The sequence below is a fragment of the Hemitrygon akajei genome, unplaced genomic scaffold (assembly GCF_048418815.1).
Source record: "Hemitrygon akajei unplaced genomic scaffold, sHemAka1.3 Scf000046, whole genome shotgun sequence".
In the NCBI taxonomy this organism is placed as follows: Eukaryota; Metazoa; Chordata; class Chondrichthyes; order Myliobatiformes; family Dasyatidae; genus Hemitrygon; species Hemitrygon akajei.
The window spans coordinates 4,292,328-4,307,743 of record NW_027331932.1 but is presented as its reverse complement, the minus strand read 5'-3'; the positions used below and the strand labels follow the sequence as shown (position 1 = coordinate 4,307,743).

Below are 15,416 nucleotides of genomic sequence, written 5' to 3'. Positions count from 1 at the left end.
GCTAAGCATCCTTCACCATCTCTCTCAGTATCACAGATTTGTCCGTCTCTTAAACGAACGAACAGCGATCTCCGTCACCAGTTCACTGAGATGGAAACGAAGTACAGATCTGTCAACGAAACCAAGGCTCACATCTGTGAATTGTTGACCAGCAGAAGAGGTGAGGCATCATCCCCCTCTTTCACCCGCTCCTCATCACAGGGCAGGCATGGAGAGAGGAAGCGTCACTCTGTGCTTGACATCGGAGTGTGTGAAGAGATGGTATGGAGGGTGATTCACTCTGTGTTTGACCCGGTGAGTGTGTGATTGGGCTGTGTGAAGCCAGTTTCATTCTATCACTGAATCCAGGAGAGTCTGACGAGACGTTGTGGAGGTGGATTCACTCTGTGTCTGACCGCGGGATTGTGAGACGTAGCATTGTAGCATCATTCTTTGTCTCACTTCAGGAATATAGGATGGGACAGTATGGATCCAGCTTCACTCTGTGCCAAACCGCGGGATTGTGTGTTGGGACATTGCCTAGAGCGGTTCACCCCATGTCTGACCCCCGAAGTGTGCTATGGCACCATGGAGACAGAGTTCAGTTTGAATCCATGAGTGTGCGACGGGACAGTACTACGGGGGCCTCACTCTCTGTCTGATTCCGACAGTGTGTGCTTCTGTCTGTGTCCGAATCCCAGAGTGAGGAATGGGACGGAACAGATGGAGCATCACTCTGTGTCTGAATCCGGAAGTGTGCGATGGGAAAGTGTGGAGGGAGATTCACTGTGTCTCTGGCCCCGGGAGTGTGCGATGAGACGGTGTGGAGGGAGCATGACTCTGTGCCTGATTATCGGTGTGCGTCATGGGATGCTAGAGAGAGAGCATCTGTGTATGACTCCGGGACTGTGTGAGTGGACAGTGCAGAGGGACGTTCATTCTATGTGAGACCGGGTTGTGTGATTGGATGTAGTGGAGCGAGTCTGAACCCGTCAGTGTCCCTTGGGAGAGCGTTGTCGGAACCTCACTTTGTGTGTGAGCACAGCTGAGCGTGATCGGACGGTTGAGAGAGAGCTTCACTCTGTGACTAGCCAGGAAGCTTGTGAAATAAGGAGAGCGTAAGGAGGGAGATTTAGACTATGTTAGGCTCGAGAACGTGTGATGAGAAGGTGTGGAGGGAGATTCACACTGTGTCTGACCCCGTGAATGTGTGATGGGACGGTGTGAAGGGAGATTTACGCTGGGTCTGATGGAACGGCACGGAGGCAGCTTCTGTCTGTGACAGACCCCGGGAGTGTGTGATGGGATGGTGCAGAGACTGTTTCATTTCCGATCAGAACACGGGAGCGTGCATCGGGATGGTGCAGAGAGTGTTTCATTTCCTATCACACCACGGGAGTGTGCATCGGGGTGGTGCAGAGAGTGTCTCATTTCCTATCAGACCACGGGAGTGTGCATCGGGATGGTGCAGAGAGTGTCTCATTTTTTATCTGACCACGGGAGTGTGCATCAGGATGCTGCAGAGAGTATTCCATTTCCTATCACACCACGGGAGTGTGTATGGGGATGGGGCAAAGAGTATTTCATTTCCTATCTGACCACGGGAGAGTGCATCGGGATGAAGCAGTGAGTATTTCATTTACTATCTGACCACGGGAGTATGCATCGGGATGGGGCAGAGAGTATTTCATTTCCTATCTGACCACGGGTGTGTGCATCGGGATGGTGCAGAGAGTGTCTCATTTCCTATCTGACCACAGGAGTGTGCATCGGGATGGTGCAGAGAGTGTTTCATTTTCTATCTGACCACGAGAGTGTGTATCGGGATGGTGCAGAGAGTATTTCATTTCCTATCACACCACGGGAGTCTGCATCGGGATGGTGCAGAGAGTGTTTCATTTCCTACCTGACCACGGGAGTGTGCATCGGGATGGTGCAGAGAGTGTTTAATTTCCTATCTGACCACGGGAGTGTGTATCGGGATGAAGCAGTGAGTATTTCATTTCCTATCTGACCACGGGAGTATGCATCGGGATGGGGCAGAGAGTATTTCATTTCCTATCTGACACACGGGAGTCTGCATCGGGATGGGGCAGAGAGTATTTCATTTCCTATCTGACCACGGGTGTCTGCATCGGGATGGTGCAGAGAGTGTCTCATTTCCTATCTGACCACGGGAGTGTGTATCGGGATGGTGCAGAGAGTATTTCATTTCCTATCACACCACGGGAGTCTGCATCGGGATGGGGCAGAGAGTATTTAATTTCCTATCTGACAACGGGAGTGTGCATCGGGATGCTGCAGAGAGTATTTCATTTCCTATCACACTACGGGGTCTGCATCAGGATGGGGCAAAGAGTAATTCATTTCCTATCTGACCACGGGCGAGTGCATCGGGATGAAGCAGTGAGTATTTCATTTCCTATCTGACCACGGGAGTATGCATCGGGATGGGGCAGAGAGTATTTCATTTCTTATCTGACCACGGGTGTGTGCATCGGGATGGTGCAGAGAGTATTTCATTTCCTATCACACCACGGGAGTCTGCATCGGGATGGGGCAGAGAGTATTTCATTTCCTATCACACCACGGGAGTCTGCATCGGGATGGGGCAGAGAGTATTTCATTTCCTATCTGACCACGGGAGTGTGGATCGGGATGGTGCAGAGAGTGTCTCATTTCTCATCTGACCACGGGAGTGTGCATTGGGATGCTGCAGAGAGTGTTTCATTTCCGTTTGACAACGGGAGTGTGCATGGGGATGGTGCAGAGTGTGTATCATCTCCTACCTGACCACGGGAGTGTGCATCGGGATGGTGCACAGAGTGTTTCATTTCCTACCTGACCACGGGAGTGTGCATCGGGATGGTGCAGAGAGTGTTTAATTTCCTATCTGACCACGGGAGTGTGTATCGGGATGAAGCAGTGAGTATTTCATTTCCTATCTGACCACGGGAGTATGCATCGGGATGGGGCAGAGAGTATTTCATTTCCTATCTGACACACGGGAGTCTGCATCGGGATGGGGCAGAGAGTATTTCATTTCCTATCTGACCACGGGTGTCTGCATCGGGATGGTGCAGAGAGTGTCTCATTTCCTATCTGACCACGGGAGTGTGTATCGGGATGGTGCAGAGAGTATTTCATTTCCTATCACACCACGGGAGTCTGCATCGGGATGGGGCAGAGAGTATTTCATTTCCTATCTGACCACGGGAGTGTGGATCGGGATGGTGCAGAGAGTATTTCATTTCCTATCACACCACGGGAGTCTGCATCGGGATGGGGCAGAGAGTATTTCATTTCCTATCTGACCACGGGAGTGTGCATCGGGATGCTGCAGAGAGTGTTTCATTTCCGTCTGACCACGGAGGTGTGCATGTGGATGGTGCAGAGTATGTATCATCTCCTACCTGACCACGGGAGTGTGCATGGGGATGGTGCAGAGAGTGTATCATCTCCTACCTGACCACGGGAGTGTGCATTGTGATGCTGCAGAGAGTGTTTCATTCCCGTCTGACCACGGGAGTGTGCATATGGATGGTGCAGAGTATGTATCATCTCCTACCTGACCACGGGAGTGTGCATCGGGATGGTGCAGAGAGTATTTCATTTCCTATCTGACCACGGGAGAGTGCATCGGGATGAAGCAGTGAGTATTTCATTTCCTATCTGACCACGGGTGTGTGCATCGGGATGGTGCAGAGAGTATTTCATTTCCTATCTGACCACGGGAGTGTGCATCGGGATGGTGCAGAGAGTATTTCATTTCCTGTCACACCACGGGAGTCTGCATCGGGATGGGGCAGAGAGTATTTCATTTCCTATCTGACCACGGGAGTGTGGATCAGGATGGTGCAGAGAGTTTCTCATTTGCTATCTGACCACGGGAGTGTGCATCGGGATGATGCAGAGAGTGTTTCATTTCCGTCGGACCAGGGGAGTGTGTATCGGGATGGTGCAGAGAGTGTTTCATTTCCGTCTGACCACGGGAGTGTATATCGCGATGCTGCAGAGAGCATTTCATTTCCTATCTGACCACGGGAGTCTGCATCGGGATGGGGCAGAGAGTATTTCATTTCCTATCTGACCACTGGAGTGTGCATCGGGATGGTGCAGAGAGTGTTTCATTTCCTATCTGACCACGGGAGTGTGCATCGGGATGCTGCAGAGAGTGTTTCATTTCCTATCTGACCACGGGAGTGTGTATCGGGATGCTGCAGAGAGCATTTCATTTCCTATCTGACCACGGGAGTGTGCATCGGGATGGTGCAGAGAGTATTTCAATTCCTATCTGACCATGGGGAGGATGTGTTGGGGAAGTGTGGAGGGAGGCTCCCTCTGTGTTTACCGGCAGGATTGCGTGAAGGAAGAGCATGAAGTGAGCTTCATTCCATGTTTGACCCAAGGAGTGCTTGACAGTCTGGTGGAGTGAAATATTCAGTCTGAGCCTGACACCGATCGTGTGTGATGGGACAGTGTGGAAGGAGAATAAGTCTGTGTCTGACACTGGGAGAGTAAAATGAGTCCGTGAGACAAGAGTCTCATTCTTCGTCTGCCCCAATCGTGTGTGATGTGACGTTGTGGATGTAACGCAGATTTGTAGTCTGACCCGTCAGGAATGTGGGTGATTGAATGGCCTGCAGGGACCTTCACTCTATAACTGACTCCGGGTGCCTGTGGTGGGACAGTGATGAGGTAGTTTCATTGCTAATCTGATCTCGGGAGTGTGCGATGGGACGGTGCGGACAGAGATTCACCCTGTGTCTGAACCTGGGATTGTGCGATGGGACGGTGCGGAGAGAGATTTATTCTGTGTCTGAACCTGGGATTGTGTGATGGGACGGTGCGGAGAAAGATTCATTCTGTGTCTGACCCCGGGAGTGTGGGATGGGACGGTGCGGAGAGAGATTCACCCTGTGTCTGAACCTGGGAGTGTCTGAGGGGTCGGTGTGGAAGAAGATTCGTAAGGGCGTGTGATTTGACAGTGAGCAGCGTGCAGTCTGAACCCATGAGTGTGTGTTGGGGCCGTGGAGGAGAGAACAATCTGTGTCTGACCCCGGGAATGAGCATGATGTAATAGTATAAGGGAGTTCCACTCTATGTTTACTCCTGGATTCTGTAATGGGGCAATGCTAAAGGAGAGTCCCTCAGTGTCTGGCAAGTGGTTGCGTGATTGGAAATTGCGGAGGGAGCTAATTCATGTCTCACCCCGGGAATGTGTGACGGGACGGTATGGATTGAAATTCTATTTGTGTCTGTCCCTCAGGATCTCTGTGATAGTATGGCGAAAAGGAGCTTTTAACTGACTCCTGAAGTTAGTGATGGGGCGGAGTTGAGGAAGCTACACCTGGTGACGGGTCCCGCGAATGTGTAATTGGGTGCCGTGGCGAGAGTTTCAATTTGAGTCTGACAGCAGGAGAGTGTGACGGGACGGTGTGAACGAGCTTCAGTTTGATTCTGACGACGGGAATGCGTGAGAGAACGGTGTGAGGGTAGTTTGTGTTTGACCCCGGGAACATATAATGGGGCAGTTTCGAGGGACTCTCACTCTGTGTCTGACCCAGGGAGTGTGTGATGGGACGGTGTGGAGGGAGATTCACTCTGTTTCTGACCCCGGGAGTGTGTGATGGGTCGGTGCGGAGGGCGATTCCTTCTGTGTCTGCCCCCGGGAGTGTGTGATGGGTCGGTGTGGAGGGAGATTCACTCTGTTTCTGACCCCGGGAGTGTGTGATGGGTCGGTGTGGAGGAAGATTCACTCTGTTTCTGACCACGGGAGTGTGTGATGGGACGGTGTGGAGTGAGCTTTACTTTGTGTCTGACCCCGGGAGTGTGTGATGGGACGGTGTGGAGGGAGATTCACTCTGTGTCTGACCCCGGGAGTGTGTGATATGACGGTGTGGAGGGAGATTCACTCTGTGTCTGATCCCGGGATTGTGTGATGGGACGGTGTGGAGGGAGATTCACTCTGTGTCTGATCCCGGGATTGTGTGATGGGACGGTGTGGAGGGAGATTCACTTTGTGTCTGACCCCGGGAGTGTGTGATGTGACGGTGTGGATGGAGATTCACTTTGTGTCTGACCCCGGGAGTGTGTGATGGGGCGGTGCGGAGTGAGCTTTACTTTGTGTCTGACCCCGGGAGTGTGCGTTGGGTCGGTGTCTGTCTCCCGGCGGATTTACGGCGACTTGTTTGGAAATTCCAGAGCCAGTTTGTCAAGGGACCGGTGAGGAGTGGGTTTCATTCTGTACTTGACCAGGTGTGTGTGATGGGTCGGTGAGGATGGATCCTCTTTCGCTGTCTGTCACGCAATGGATGTAATGGACGGTACGTAGTAAGATTCACTGTTCTTTTTTCCCAATTTCCAGCGCAAGCGTTTTCCCAGAACTGGATCAGAAATGAAGGCCCGTGTTATTTTATATCCACGGTTAGCACTTCCTACGATGAAGCGAAGCAGAATTGTTCGAAATCTGGTTCTAAACTTCTTGAAATAAATTCAGCAGAAGAAGAGGTACGTGTCAGATCGACGGAAGATATATCCACACCAGAGGGAAGCTCCCTCTACCCCGTTTGATCTCTTACTTCCGGGGTCAGACACAGAGTGAATCTCCTTCACACCATTCCATCACACATGTCCGGGGTCGGACACATAGTGAGGCTCACTCCACACCGTCACATCATACAGTCCCGGGGTCAGACACAGAGTGAAGCTTCCTCCTTCTCGTCCCAGCACAGATTCCTGCTGTCAGAAACGGATCGAATCTCCTTCGCACCATTCCATCACACATGTCCGGGGTCAAACATATAGTGAGGCCCCCTCCACACCGTCACATCATACAGTCCCGGGGTCAGACACATAGTGAGGCTCCTTCCACACCGTGCCATTCACATTCTCGCGTGGTGAGACACAGTATTAAGCTCGTTCAACACCATCCCTTCACACTCTCCCGGGTTCATTCATAAAGGGACGCAACGTAAATAACTTTGGAATTCAATCATTGATGATAGCAATTTAATTTCACAGAATTTTGTTGCCAAAGCTATCCGCGACGAACGCATTTCACACTGGATTGGAGAATGCAAAGACGGGTGAGATTTGGGATTGTGCAATTTTCTGAGAAGAAAGTGGGTCGTCGGATTGATACAGGCTGCCAGAAGCGAGTGGGCAGTGGATTTATTTTGGGGACTGGCACAGGCTGCGGGAGGTTGTGAGTAGTGAGATTAGTTTGTGGTCAGACACGGTTTGCTAAAGAGAGTGGACATTGGTATGAGTTTGCGGACTGACAAGGGCTGTGGGGAGAGAGTGGGCAATCGGGGCATTTTGGAGAGAGAAAGTTCTGCGGTGAGTGAATGGGCATTTGGATTTGTTTGAGGATCGACGAGGGCTGTTGGTACAGAGTCTGCAGTAAAATTAACAGAACCATATAACTACATAATAATTACAGCGCGGAAACAGGCCATCTCGGCCCTTCTAGTCCGTGACGAACGCTTACTCTCACCTAGTCCCATCTCAGTGCACTCAGCCCATAACCCTCCATTCCTTTCCTATCCATATGCCTATCCATTTGTTTAAATGACAAAATGGAACCCAAATCATACCTCCGTCACCTGACATATCTCATTCCCTAACAATAGATCCAGCACTGCCCTTTCTCTGGTTGGTACCTCTATGCATTGCTGCAAAAAACTAGACTGCATAGATTCTACAAACACCAAACCATCCAGCACTTTTACAGAATTGGCTTCCCAGTCCATGTGTGGAAGATTAAAATCTCCCACAATCACAACCTTGTGCTTACTACAAATATCTGCTATCTCCTTAGAAATTTGCTCCTCCAATTCTCGCTCCCCATTAGGTGGTCTAGAATTGTTACTACACCTTTCACATTCCTCAATTCGCACGAAATTGCCTCCCTAGACGAGCCCTCTAATCTATCCTGTATTACCACCGCTGTAATATTTTCTCTGACAAATAATGCAAGACACCCCCTCTTGCCCCTCCGATTCTATCAGACCTGATAGAAAATTATGGAGTTAGTTCTCGTGCGTTCAGAGGTGAGATTGCGCAGTCGAGGAAGATGTCCCATTGCATCTCTTCATCATAGGAATCAACGAATACTTAGTTGCCAATCACACCCCTCCTGCAACCATGATTCACTAATTGCTAAAACATCATATTTCCAGGTATCAATCCATGCTCTCTCATCCACATTTCTTACAATGCTCCTAGCATTAAAATAGATACATTGAAAAAACTCTCCACCTCTTCCTCTATGTTTATCCCTAACGGTACAAACAACTTTATTATCTTTTTCTTCCTTCTCTCCTACATCTTCGGTCTGAGCGCTCCTCTTCTCCATCACCTGCTTATCCTCCCTCTGACACTGTCTACTAGCTTTTTTTTTCTATTTGTGAAATAACCTGCTCTCTCCCAGTTTCTTCAGATTGATTCACACCCCAACCGTTCTATTTTAAAGTCTCCCCCGTAGCCTTAGCAAATCTCCCCGCCTGGATATTTGTCCCCTTAGGATTCAAGAGTAACCCATACTTTTTGTACGGGTCACACTTGCCCTAATGGAGATCCCAGAAACTTGAATCACTACCCCCGCTTCAATCCCTCAGCCACGCAGTTATCCTCCATCTCATTCCATTCCTACTGTCACTGTCGCGAGGCACAGGCAGTAATCCCGAGATTACTACCATTGCGGTCCTTCTTCACAACTTACTTCCTAACTCCCTATATTCTCCTTTCAGGAACACTTCCCTTTCCCTACCTATGTCATTGGTACCGATATGTACCACGACCTTTGGCTGCTTTCCCTCCCACTTCAGGATATCTTGGACGCGATCAGTAACATCCCGGACCCTGGCACCAGGGAGGCAAACTACCATCCGGGTCTCCTGACTGGGCCCACAGAATCGCCTGTCTGACCCCCTAACTATCGAGTCCCCTATTACCACTACCTTCCTCTTCCTTTCCCTACGCTTCTGAGCTACAGGCCGGACTCTATGCCAGTGGCACGGCACCTGTCGTTTCTCCCAGGTAAGTTGTCCCCACCCCCCCCCCAACAGTACTCAATCAGAAGTACTTATTTTCAAGGGGTACAGCCACTGGTGTACTCTCTACTACCTGACTCTTCCCCTTCCCTCTCCTAACCTTGACGCACCTTCGGCCTCCTGTGGCCCTGGTGTGCCCACCTGCCGGTAACTCATCTCTATCATCTCCTCACTCTTCCTGACCAGACGAAGGTAATCGAGCTGCAGCTTCTGTTCCCTAACACGGTCCCTTAGGAGCTACAACTCGGCGCACCCGACGCAGATGCGGACGTCCGGCAGGCTACGAGTCTCCAGGACCTCCCAATCAGACACCGAGGACAACAAACTGCCCTCACACTCATAATTCCCCCTTTCCTCAAATAAAAGGAAAAATTAAAACAAAACCTACCTTGCCTCGCCCGTTTCCACCTAAGCCTGGTACGCCAAATCCCTTAAGAGCCCTTTACTCTGCTCCCGGCTCACTCCGCTGTCCGCTGTATAAGGCTGTGTTCCTTTTAAATCTTCCCCGCTTCGCTGCCCAACGTCACAGGCCTGCGCAGTCCCGCCTCTCTTAACTGCAGTGAGAAGAAGAAAAAAATCCTTTCTGATCCTCAGACTTCCTTCTCCAAATGTGGGAACTGACATGGGCTGTGGGAAGAGAGTGGGATGTGGCTGTCTTTCGGTGGTTGACACAGGTCTTTATGGGAAGGCTAAGCATTGGGATTATTTTGGGGACCAGCACGTGTCCGTGGGGAGAGAGTGGAACTATAGAGCTCTTTTGGGAACTGACCCAGGTTGCGGGAGAGAGTGAGGCAGTGGGAACACTTTGGGGCCTGGCACCTGTCTGTGAGCGGAGAATGAGGGAGGGGTGTACTGTGGGGACAGACACAGATCTGTGGGGAGAGCATGGTTCAGTGGGAGTACTCTGGGGACTGAGACACGTCCGTGGGGAGAGCATGAGAAACGGGAGGTGTCTTGGTGACTGACACAGGTCTCTGAGAAGAGGGTTGAGCAGTGGGATTATTTGGGGGTCCGGCACGGGGCTGTGGGGAGAGAGTCAGGCGGTGAGTGTAGTTTGGACTGACACTGATCTGTGGGATGGGATTGGTGAGTGTGAGCACTTAGGCAGAGCACACAGGCCCGTGGGGAGACAGTAAAGAAGTGGGAGCATTTTGAGGACTGACATGGGGCCTTGGAAGACACTGGCGCTGTGGGAATAATTTGGGGACTGACACGGGCCTGTGAGGAGAATGTTGGGTCCTGTTATAATTCTGGTCTCTGACACCGATCTGCTGTTAGAGGGGGCAAGGGATTACTTTGGTGACTGACACTGGGCTGCAGAGAGAGTGGGTCAGTGGGATATTCTGGAGACTGACACAGGGCTGTGCTGGGACAGTGGGGTTGTGGGAGATGTTGGGGTGCCACAGGTCAATGACGAGGGAGGATATCAATGGTTTGGGGGACTGATTGCTGGAGGTGTGTTGACATTGTTTACCACTCTTTGACAGGAAAGTGGCTTCGAATGTCATGTTCCGGCTGAACGGTGGAGACCCCGAGTGTGGTGTTTGTACATGGCAGAGTGAGAGTAAACCTTGCGATGAGGTTCGCACGCGCTTCATCTGTGAGAAGTCTGCACCTTCGTGCCCAGTTATTTCTGAAAAGATCCAGGATCTCTGTCATCAACCACTGGGACCGACTTGAATACAATGATAAAACCCTCTTTCTCCTCCATTTCTCTTAACCACTCACATTAACCCCTCCGCGCCGCTGCCAGTCACCCTTACCCTATTCTCCTCTTTCCTTCAATCACAGTCTTACTCACCATCTTACCATCTCTGTACACTCGTCCCTCTAATGACTCTCCCTTATCCTTCTCCACTCCCTCCTCCTCTGTTTCATCCCCGTTTTCCTCAGCCTGGTTTCTTGCCTCCCTCGCCCCCAATTCCCCCTTCTGTTCCCGGTCTCTCCCTCGATTAGCTTTCACTTCCACTAGCTCATTCTTTCCAACAACCTGGATCAGTTCCCAAAAGAGCTCCATAGCTCCACTCTCTCCCCTCGATTAGAGATTCTGTCTCTACCCACTCTCCTCATCCTACTGTGTCGCTTTTATCAAACCCAACTCGCTCCCCGCTTCTGTCTTTAGCTACTCTCACCTCAATCATGTGCGTTAATGTTCTCGTTACCCCAGTCATGGGGAAATAGAGTGCACGCATTCGCCTGATCTGTGTCCCTCGTGGTTTTCTACACCTCTGTAAGGTCACCGAAAAAAGTCTCAGAATTTCCAACCTCGCTCCATAACTCAGTCCCTCCTGTCCCGGCAGCATCCTCGGAAATCTCCCTCTGCAATCTTTCCAGTTCGTTGAGATTTTTCTTAGAGCAAGGCAAGCAGAACTGAACTCCATACTCCAAGTGCGGCCTGACCGACGTCATCTGCAACTGCAACGTGACCTCCGACCCCCGTACTCAGTGTCCTGACTGATGAAGGCCAGCGTGTCAAATGTCCTGTCCACCTGTATCGCATCTTTTCCACCGGATTCACGGTCTGTTTTATTATCTGTGACTTAGACCACCTGAGATTTCTTCTTTTGAAGGATCAGTTGGGCGCAAGTATGTAAGATTAATGTCAAATGCACAAAAGCTAATAAATGCCCCAAAAATGTGGAAGTGGTGCTGATGCGTTCAAGAATATGCTGGCGGAGGGGAAGAAGGTGTTACTGGTTCATTGTGTTTTCAGTCTCCTGTTCGTCGTCAGCCCTCCTTCCCAGCCGACCATCCTCGTCACCGTCATTCACGATTTTCCACAGCCCTCCCCGTTTCCGCCACCGCCATCTTCTTCTACACTGTGTCCATCACCCCTGCGTCCCCTACACTCCGTGCCGACTCCGTTACCTTCTCCTTCCCCAACTCCTCTCCCCGTCTCCCTAACCCCTTCCATCCCCTGCAGGTCCTCCACGGTTCCATTGACCCTCTCCCACATGTACACGTCTCCCTCTCTCTCTGTTTATATGGAATTATGGGGAGGAGGGGGAGAGGTGACGTCTGTTGTTACACAACCCAGTCCCCTTCCACCGGATATCGCTCTGTGTGAACAGGCCGATCGTTTGTTTCGACAACATTTCATCCCAGTGACTGCTACCTCACCACCATGTCCATTTCCGCACCAATTCTCTCCTGTTCCCTGCACATCCTCTGAACACCAACACACGCACGTTCTCCGAGCCGACACACAATTCAAGACTACTGGAACATCGGAGTTCTGGGTATTGTTGAAAGGGAAAGAGCTTCTGAACATGGGAGTTTCTGAAGGGACCCGGGGGAGTAAGCTTCAGTTTGTGTATGAACCCGGGTGTGTGCGATAGGACGGTCCACAGAAAGCGTCACCCGATGTCTAACTTCAGGAGTGTGCGATGGGACGGTGTGGAGGATGATTCACTCTGTGTCTGACCCCAGGAGTGTGTGATGCGACGGTGTGGAGGGTGATTCACTCTGTGTCTGACGCTGGGAATGTGTGCTGCGTTTTTGTCAAGGGAACATCACTCAGTGTCGAATACCGGGAATGTGTGATGTGACGGTGTGTAATGCCTTCACTCTGTGACTGACCCCGTGAATATGTGATGGGACGGTGTGGAGGGAGGCTCAGTACTTGTCTGACCCCGGGAGTGTGTGTTATGACGGTGTAGAGGAAAATGCACTCCATGTCTGACCCCGGAAGTGCATGATGAGACGGTGTGGAGCGAGACTCAGTCTCTGACTGAACGTATCAGTGTTGGATGGGACGATATGGAGGGATTTCCATTCAGTGTTTGTATCTGAGTGTGTGTGTGTGTGTGTGTGTGTGTGTGTGTGTGTGTGTGTGTGTGTGTGTGTGTGTGTGTGTGTGTGTGTGTGTGTGTGTGTGTGAGATGAGGTAAAGTAATAGGGAAAGAGTTCCGGGAAATTGGATTTGAGTGGAAGTAAGAGGGCTTATCTTTTTGAATCTGCATGGAGAATAAGTTTTGGGTGAGAGAAGGCACAACATTATTGGTTGTTTTTTTTTTAGTTGAATTATCGTTTTTTTTTCTTTATAATCGCACAGTCATGACAGTAACAATGCTTGACAGGAGAGTTGAATGCTCCTCTTGTAAGATGTGGGAAGGCATGGAGACCTCCAGAGTCTGTGCCAACTTCACCTGCAAGGAGGTCATCACGCACGCACGCACGCACGTATATAAATAAGCAGCTTGAAGTCCTAGGCACTTTAAATGTCACCAAAATCCAAAAACTATGACAAATGATCTTGTCTACTGCCGAACGAACACTGGGGGCAGCACCGAGTCATGCCTGGAGGCCGTGCCATTTCGGCCCACATTGTGCTACTCCTTCATCTTCCCCGCCATCTTGCAATTCTCTCAGTTTACACCTGATCTGGAGTGAAACTAATATCCCAGCAGGAAAGTTTGCCATTAAAAAAAGTGTCTTTGTGGTGTTTAAGCTAGAATTGCAGGGGGATAATAACCAGAATGTTTGAACAAATAGTTGAATCATTGTGGGACAGATGTTGTAAAGACCTCAAATAAAGTCAGCAAGCAAAATATTAAGCCCGCTGGGACTCAAGTTCTGAGCTGCGTCCATTTCAAAGCAGTAAGTATTGTAGAAAAGGCAGATGAGTTCAGAATAGGGGCCCACTACTGAAAGCATGATAGATTAGTCATTAGTAAGAGTTGGTTGTTGGAGGGGCAGGTTTGTAAGCTCAACCTTCCAGTTTACCGCTGTTTTAGTCGTGCTGATGTATATATAATTTAGGCTGAGGCAAGGTTTTAAAGATGGAAATTAGGAATGAGAAAGGTACGAACTCGTTCATGGGGCTACATTATCGACCACCGAACAGTCTGGGGATTTAGAGGTATAAACCTGTGGAGAGTTTGGAGTCTGTTGTAAGAGACATCAGGTTGTGACATCGGGTGAGTTTAACATTCCTGGTATTGACTGTGAGCCTCACACTGTGAAAGGGCGACTGGGATAGTTTTCTTAATCAGTTAAGAAAGGTTCATTAATCAGTAGATTAATGTCCCAATGAGACAGTGCGATACCTGATCTCATCCTATCGAATAGGACACGCCAGGGGACGGAAGTTTGTGTAGGGGAACACTTTACATCTAGTGATGGTAACGCCATTAGATACAAGGCAATTATGGAAAAGGATAGGTGTAACCACGAGTTAAGTTTCTCTTTGAAGTGTATAACAATATGAGACGCAAATAGCCCAGAGAGCTTGTATCTGTTACCCTTGGGGGGGGGAGGGGGTAATGACTAACACCAGAGTACCTGCATTAAGGTGAGAGGGGGGACGTTCAAAGGAAATGGGTTTGGCAAGTTTTTGTTGTCACAGAGAAGGAAGGTGTGGAGGGAGCTTCACTCTGTGTCTGACCTTTGGATTGTGTGATGTGACGGTGTGGAAGGAGATTCTCTCTGTGACTGACCACGGTAGTGTGTGATGGGACAGTATGGAGCGAGCTTCAGTTCTTGTCTGATAACGGAAGTGCGTAATGGGATTGTGTGGAAGGAGCATCACTCAGTGTCTGACCCACTGAATATGTGATGGGACGGTGTGGAGAGATATTCACTCAGTGTATGAATGTGTGTGTGTGTGTGTGTGTGTGTGTGTGTGTGTGTGTGTGTGTGTGTGTGTGTGTGTGTGTGTGTGTGTGTGTGTGTGTGTGTGTGTGTGTGTGTGTGTGTGTGAGAGAGAGAGAGAGTGAGAGAGAGCTGAGCCAGACTAGAGGAAATGAGTGGAGGGAAATTGGATTTGAGTTGAAGTCAGCGGGTTTATCTCTTTGAATCTTCAAGGATGGGGGTCTTGGATGAGAGAGGGCACAAAACTGTTGTTTGATTTATTTTCAGTTTAGTTATCGTTTCCTTCTTTATAATCGCAGTGAGAGCAGCAGCAATACCTGGCGGGAGTGTTGCATGCTCCGGTTGCGGGATGTAGGAGGGCATGGAGACCTCTGGAGTCGCTGACAACTTCACCTGTAAGAAGGTCATCCAGCTGCACCTTCTATCACTCTGCGTTACAGAGTTGGAACTGAAACTGGATGAACTCGGGATCATTCGGGAAGCTGAGCGGGTAATGCTGCTGCCTGGCCTGCTGCGTTACACCATCATTTTGTGTTTGTTGTTTCAATTTCCAGATTTCCTCGTGTTTGCCACTTCCAATTTTCTCCTGTTCTCTGTACACCCTCTGACCAGAAACACACGCACATTCTCCGAGCCGGCACACCATTCAGTACTTCAGGAACGACGGAGTTCTGGGAATTGGTGATAGGGAAGGAGCTTCTGAACATGGGAATTTCTGAAGGGACCCGGGGGAGTAAGCTTCAGATTGTGTCTGAACCAGTGTGTGCGCGATAGGACTGTACGGAGAAT

The 15,416-nt window shown here is 50.1% G+C and overlaps 1 protein-coding gene across 2 annotated transcripts; it reads left to right on the top strand.

Moving 5' to 3' along the window:
• Positions 1-60: 60 nt before the first annotated feature.
• LOC140720755 (C-type lectin domain family 9 member A-like) lies at positions 61-15,061 on the top strand. Of its 2 annotated transcripts, XM_073035581.1 has the most exons (5): positions 61-160; positions 6,347-6,489; positions 7,003-7,067; positions 10,523-10,577; positions 14,927-15,061. In XM_073035581.1, the coding sequence occupies exons 1-5, from the start codon at positions 91-93 to the stop codon at positions 14,927-14,929; spliced, it is 336 nt and encodes a 111-aa protein (XP_072891682.1). In that variant the 5' UTR covers positions 61-90; the 3' UTR covers positions 14,930-15,061. The 2 variants fall into 2 exon arrangements, with proteins under 2 accessions (XP_072891682.1, XP_072891681.1); XM_073035580.1 differs by lacking the exon at positions 14,927-15,061 and having other exon boundaries at positions 10,523-10,940.
• Positions 15,062-15,416: the final 355 nt, after the last annotated feature.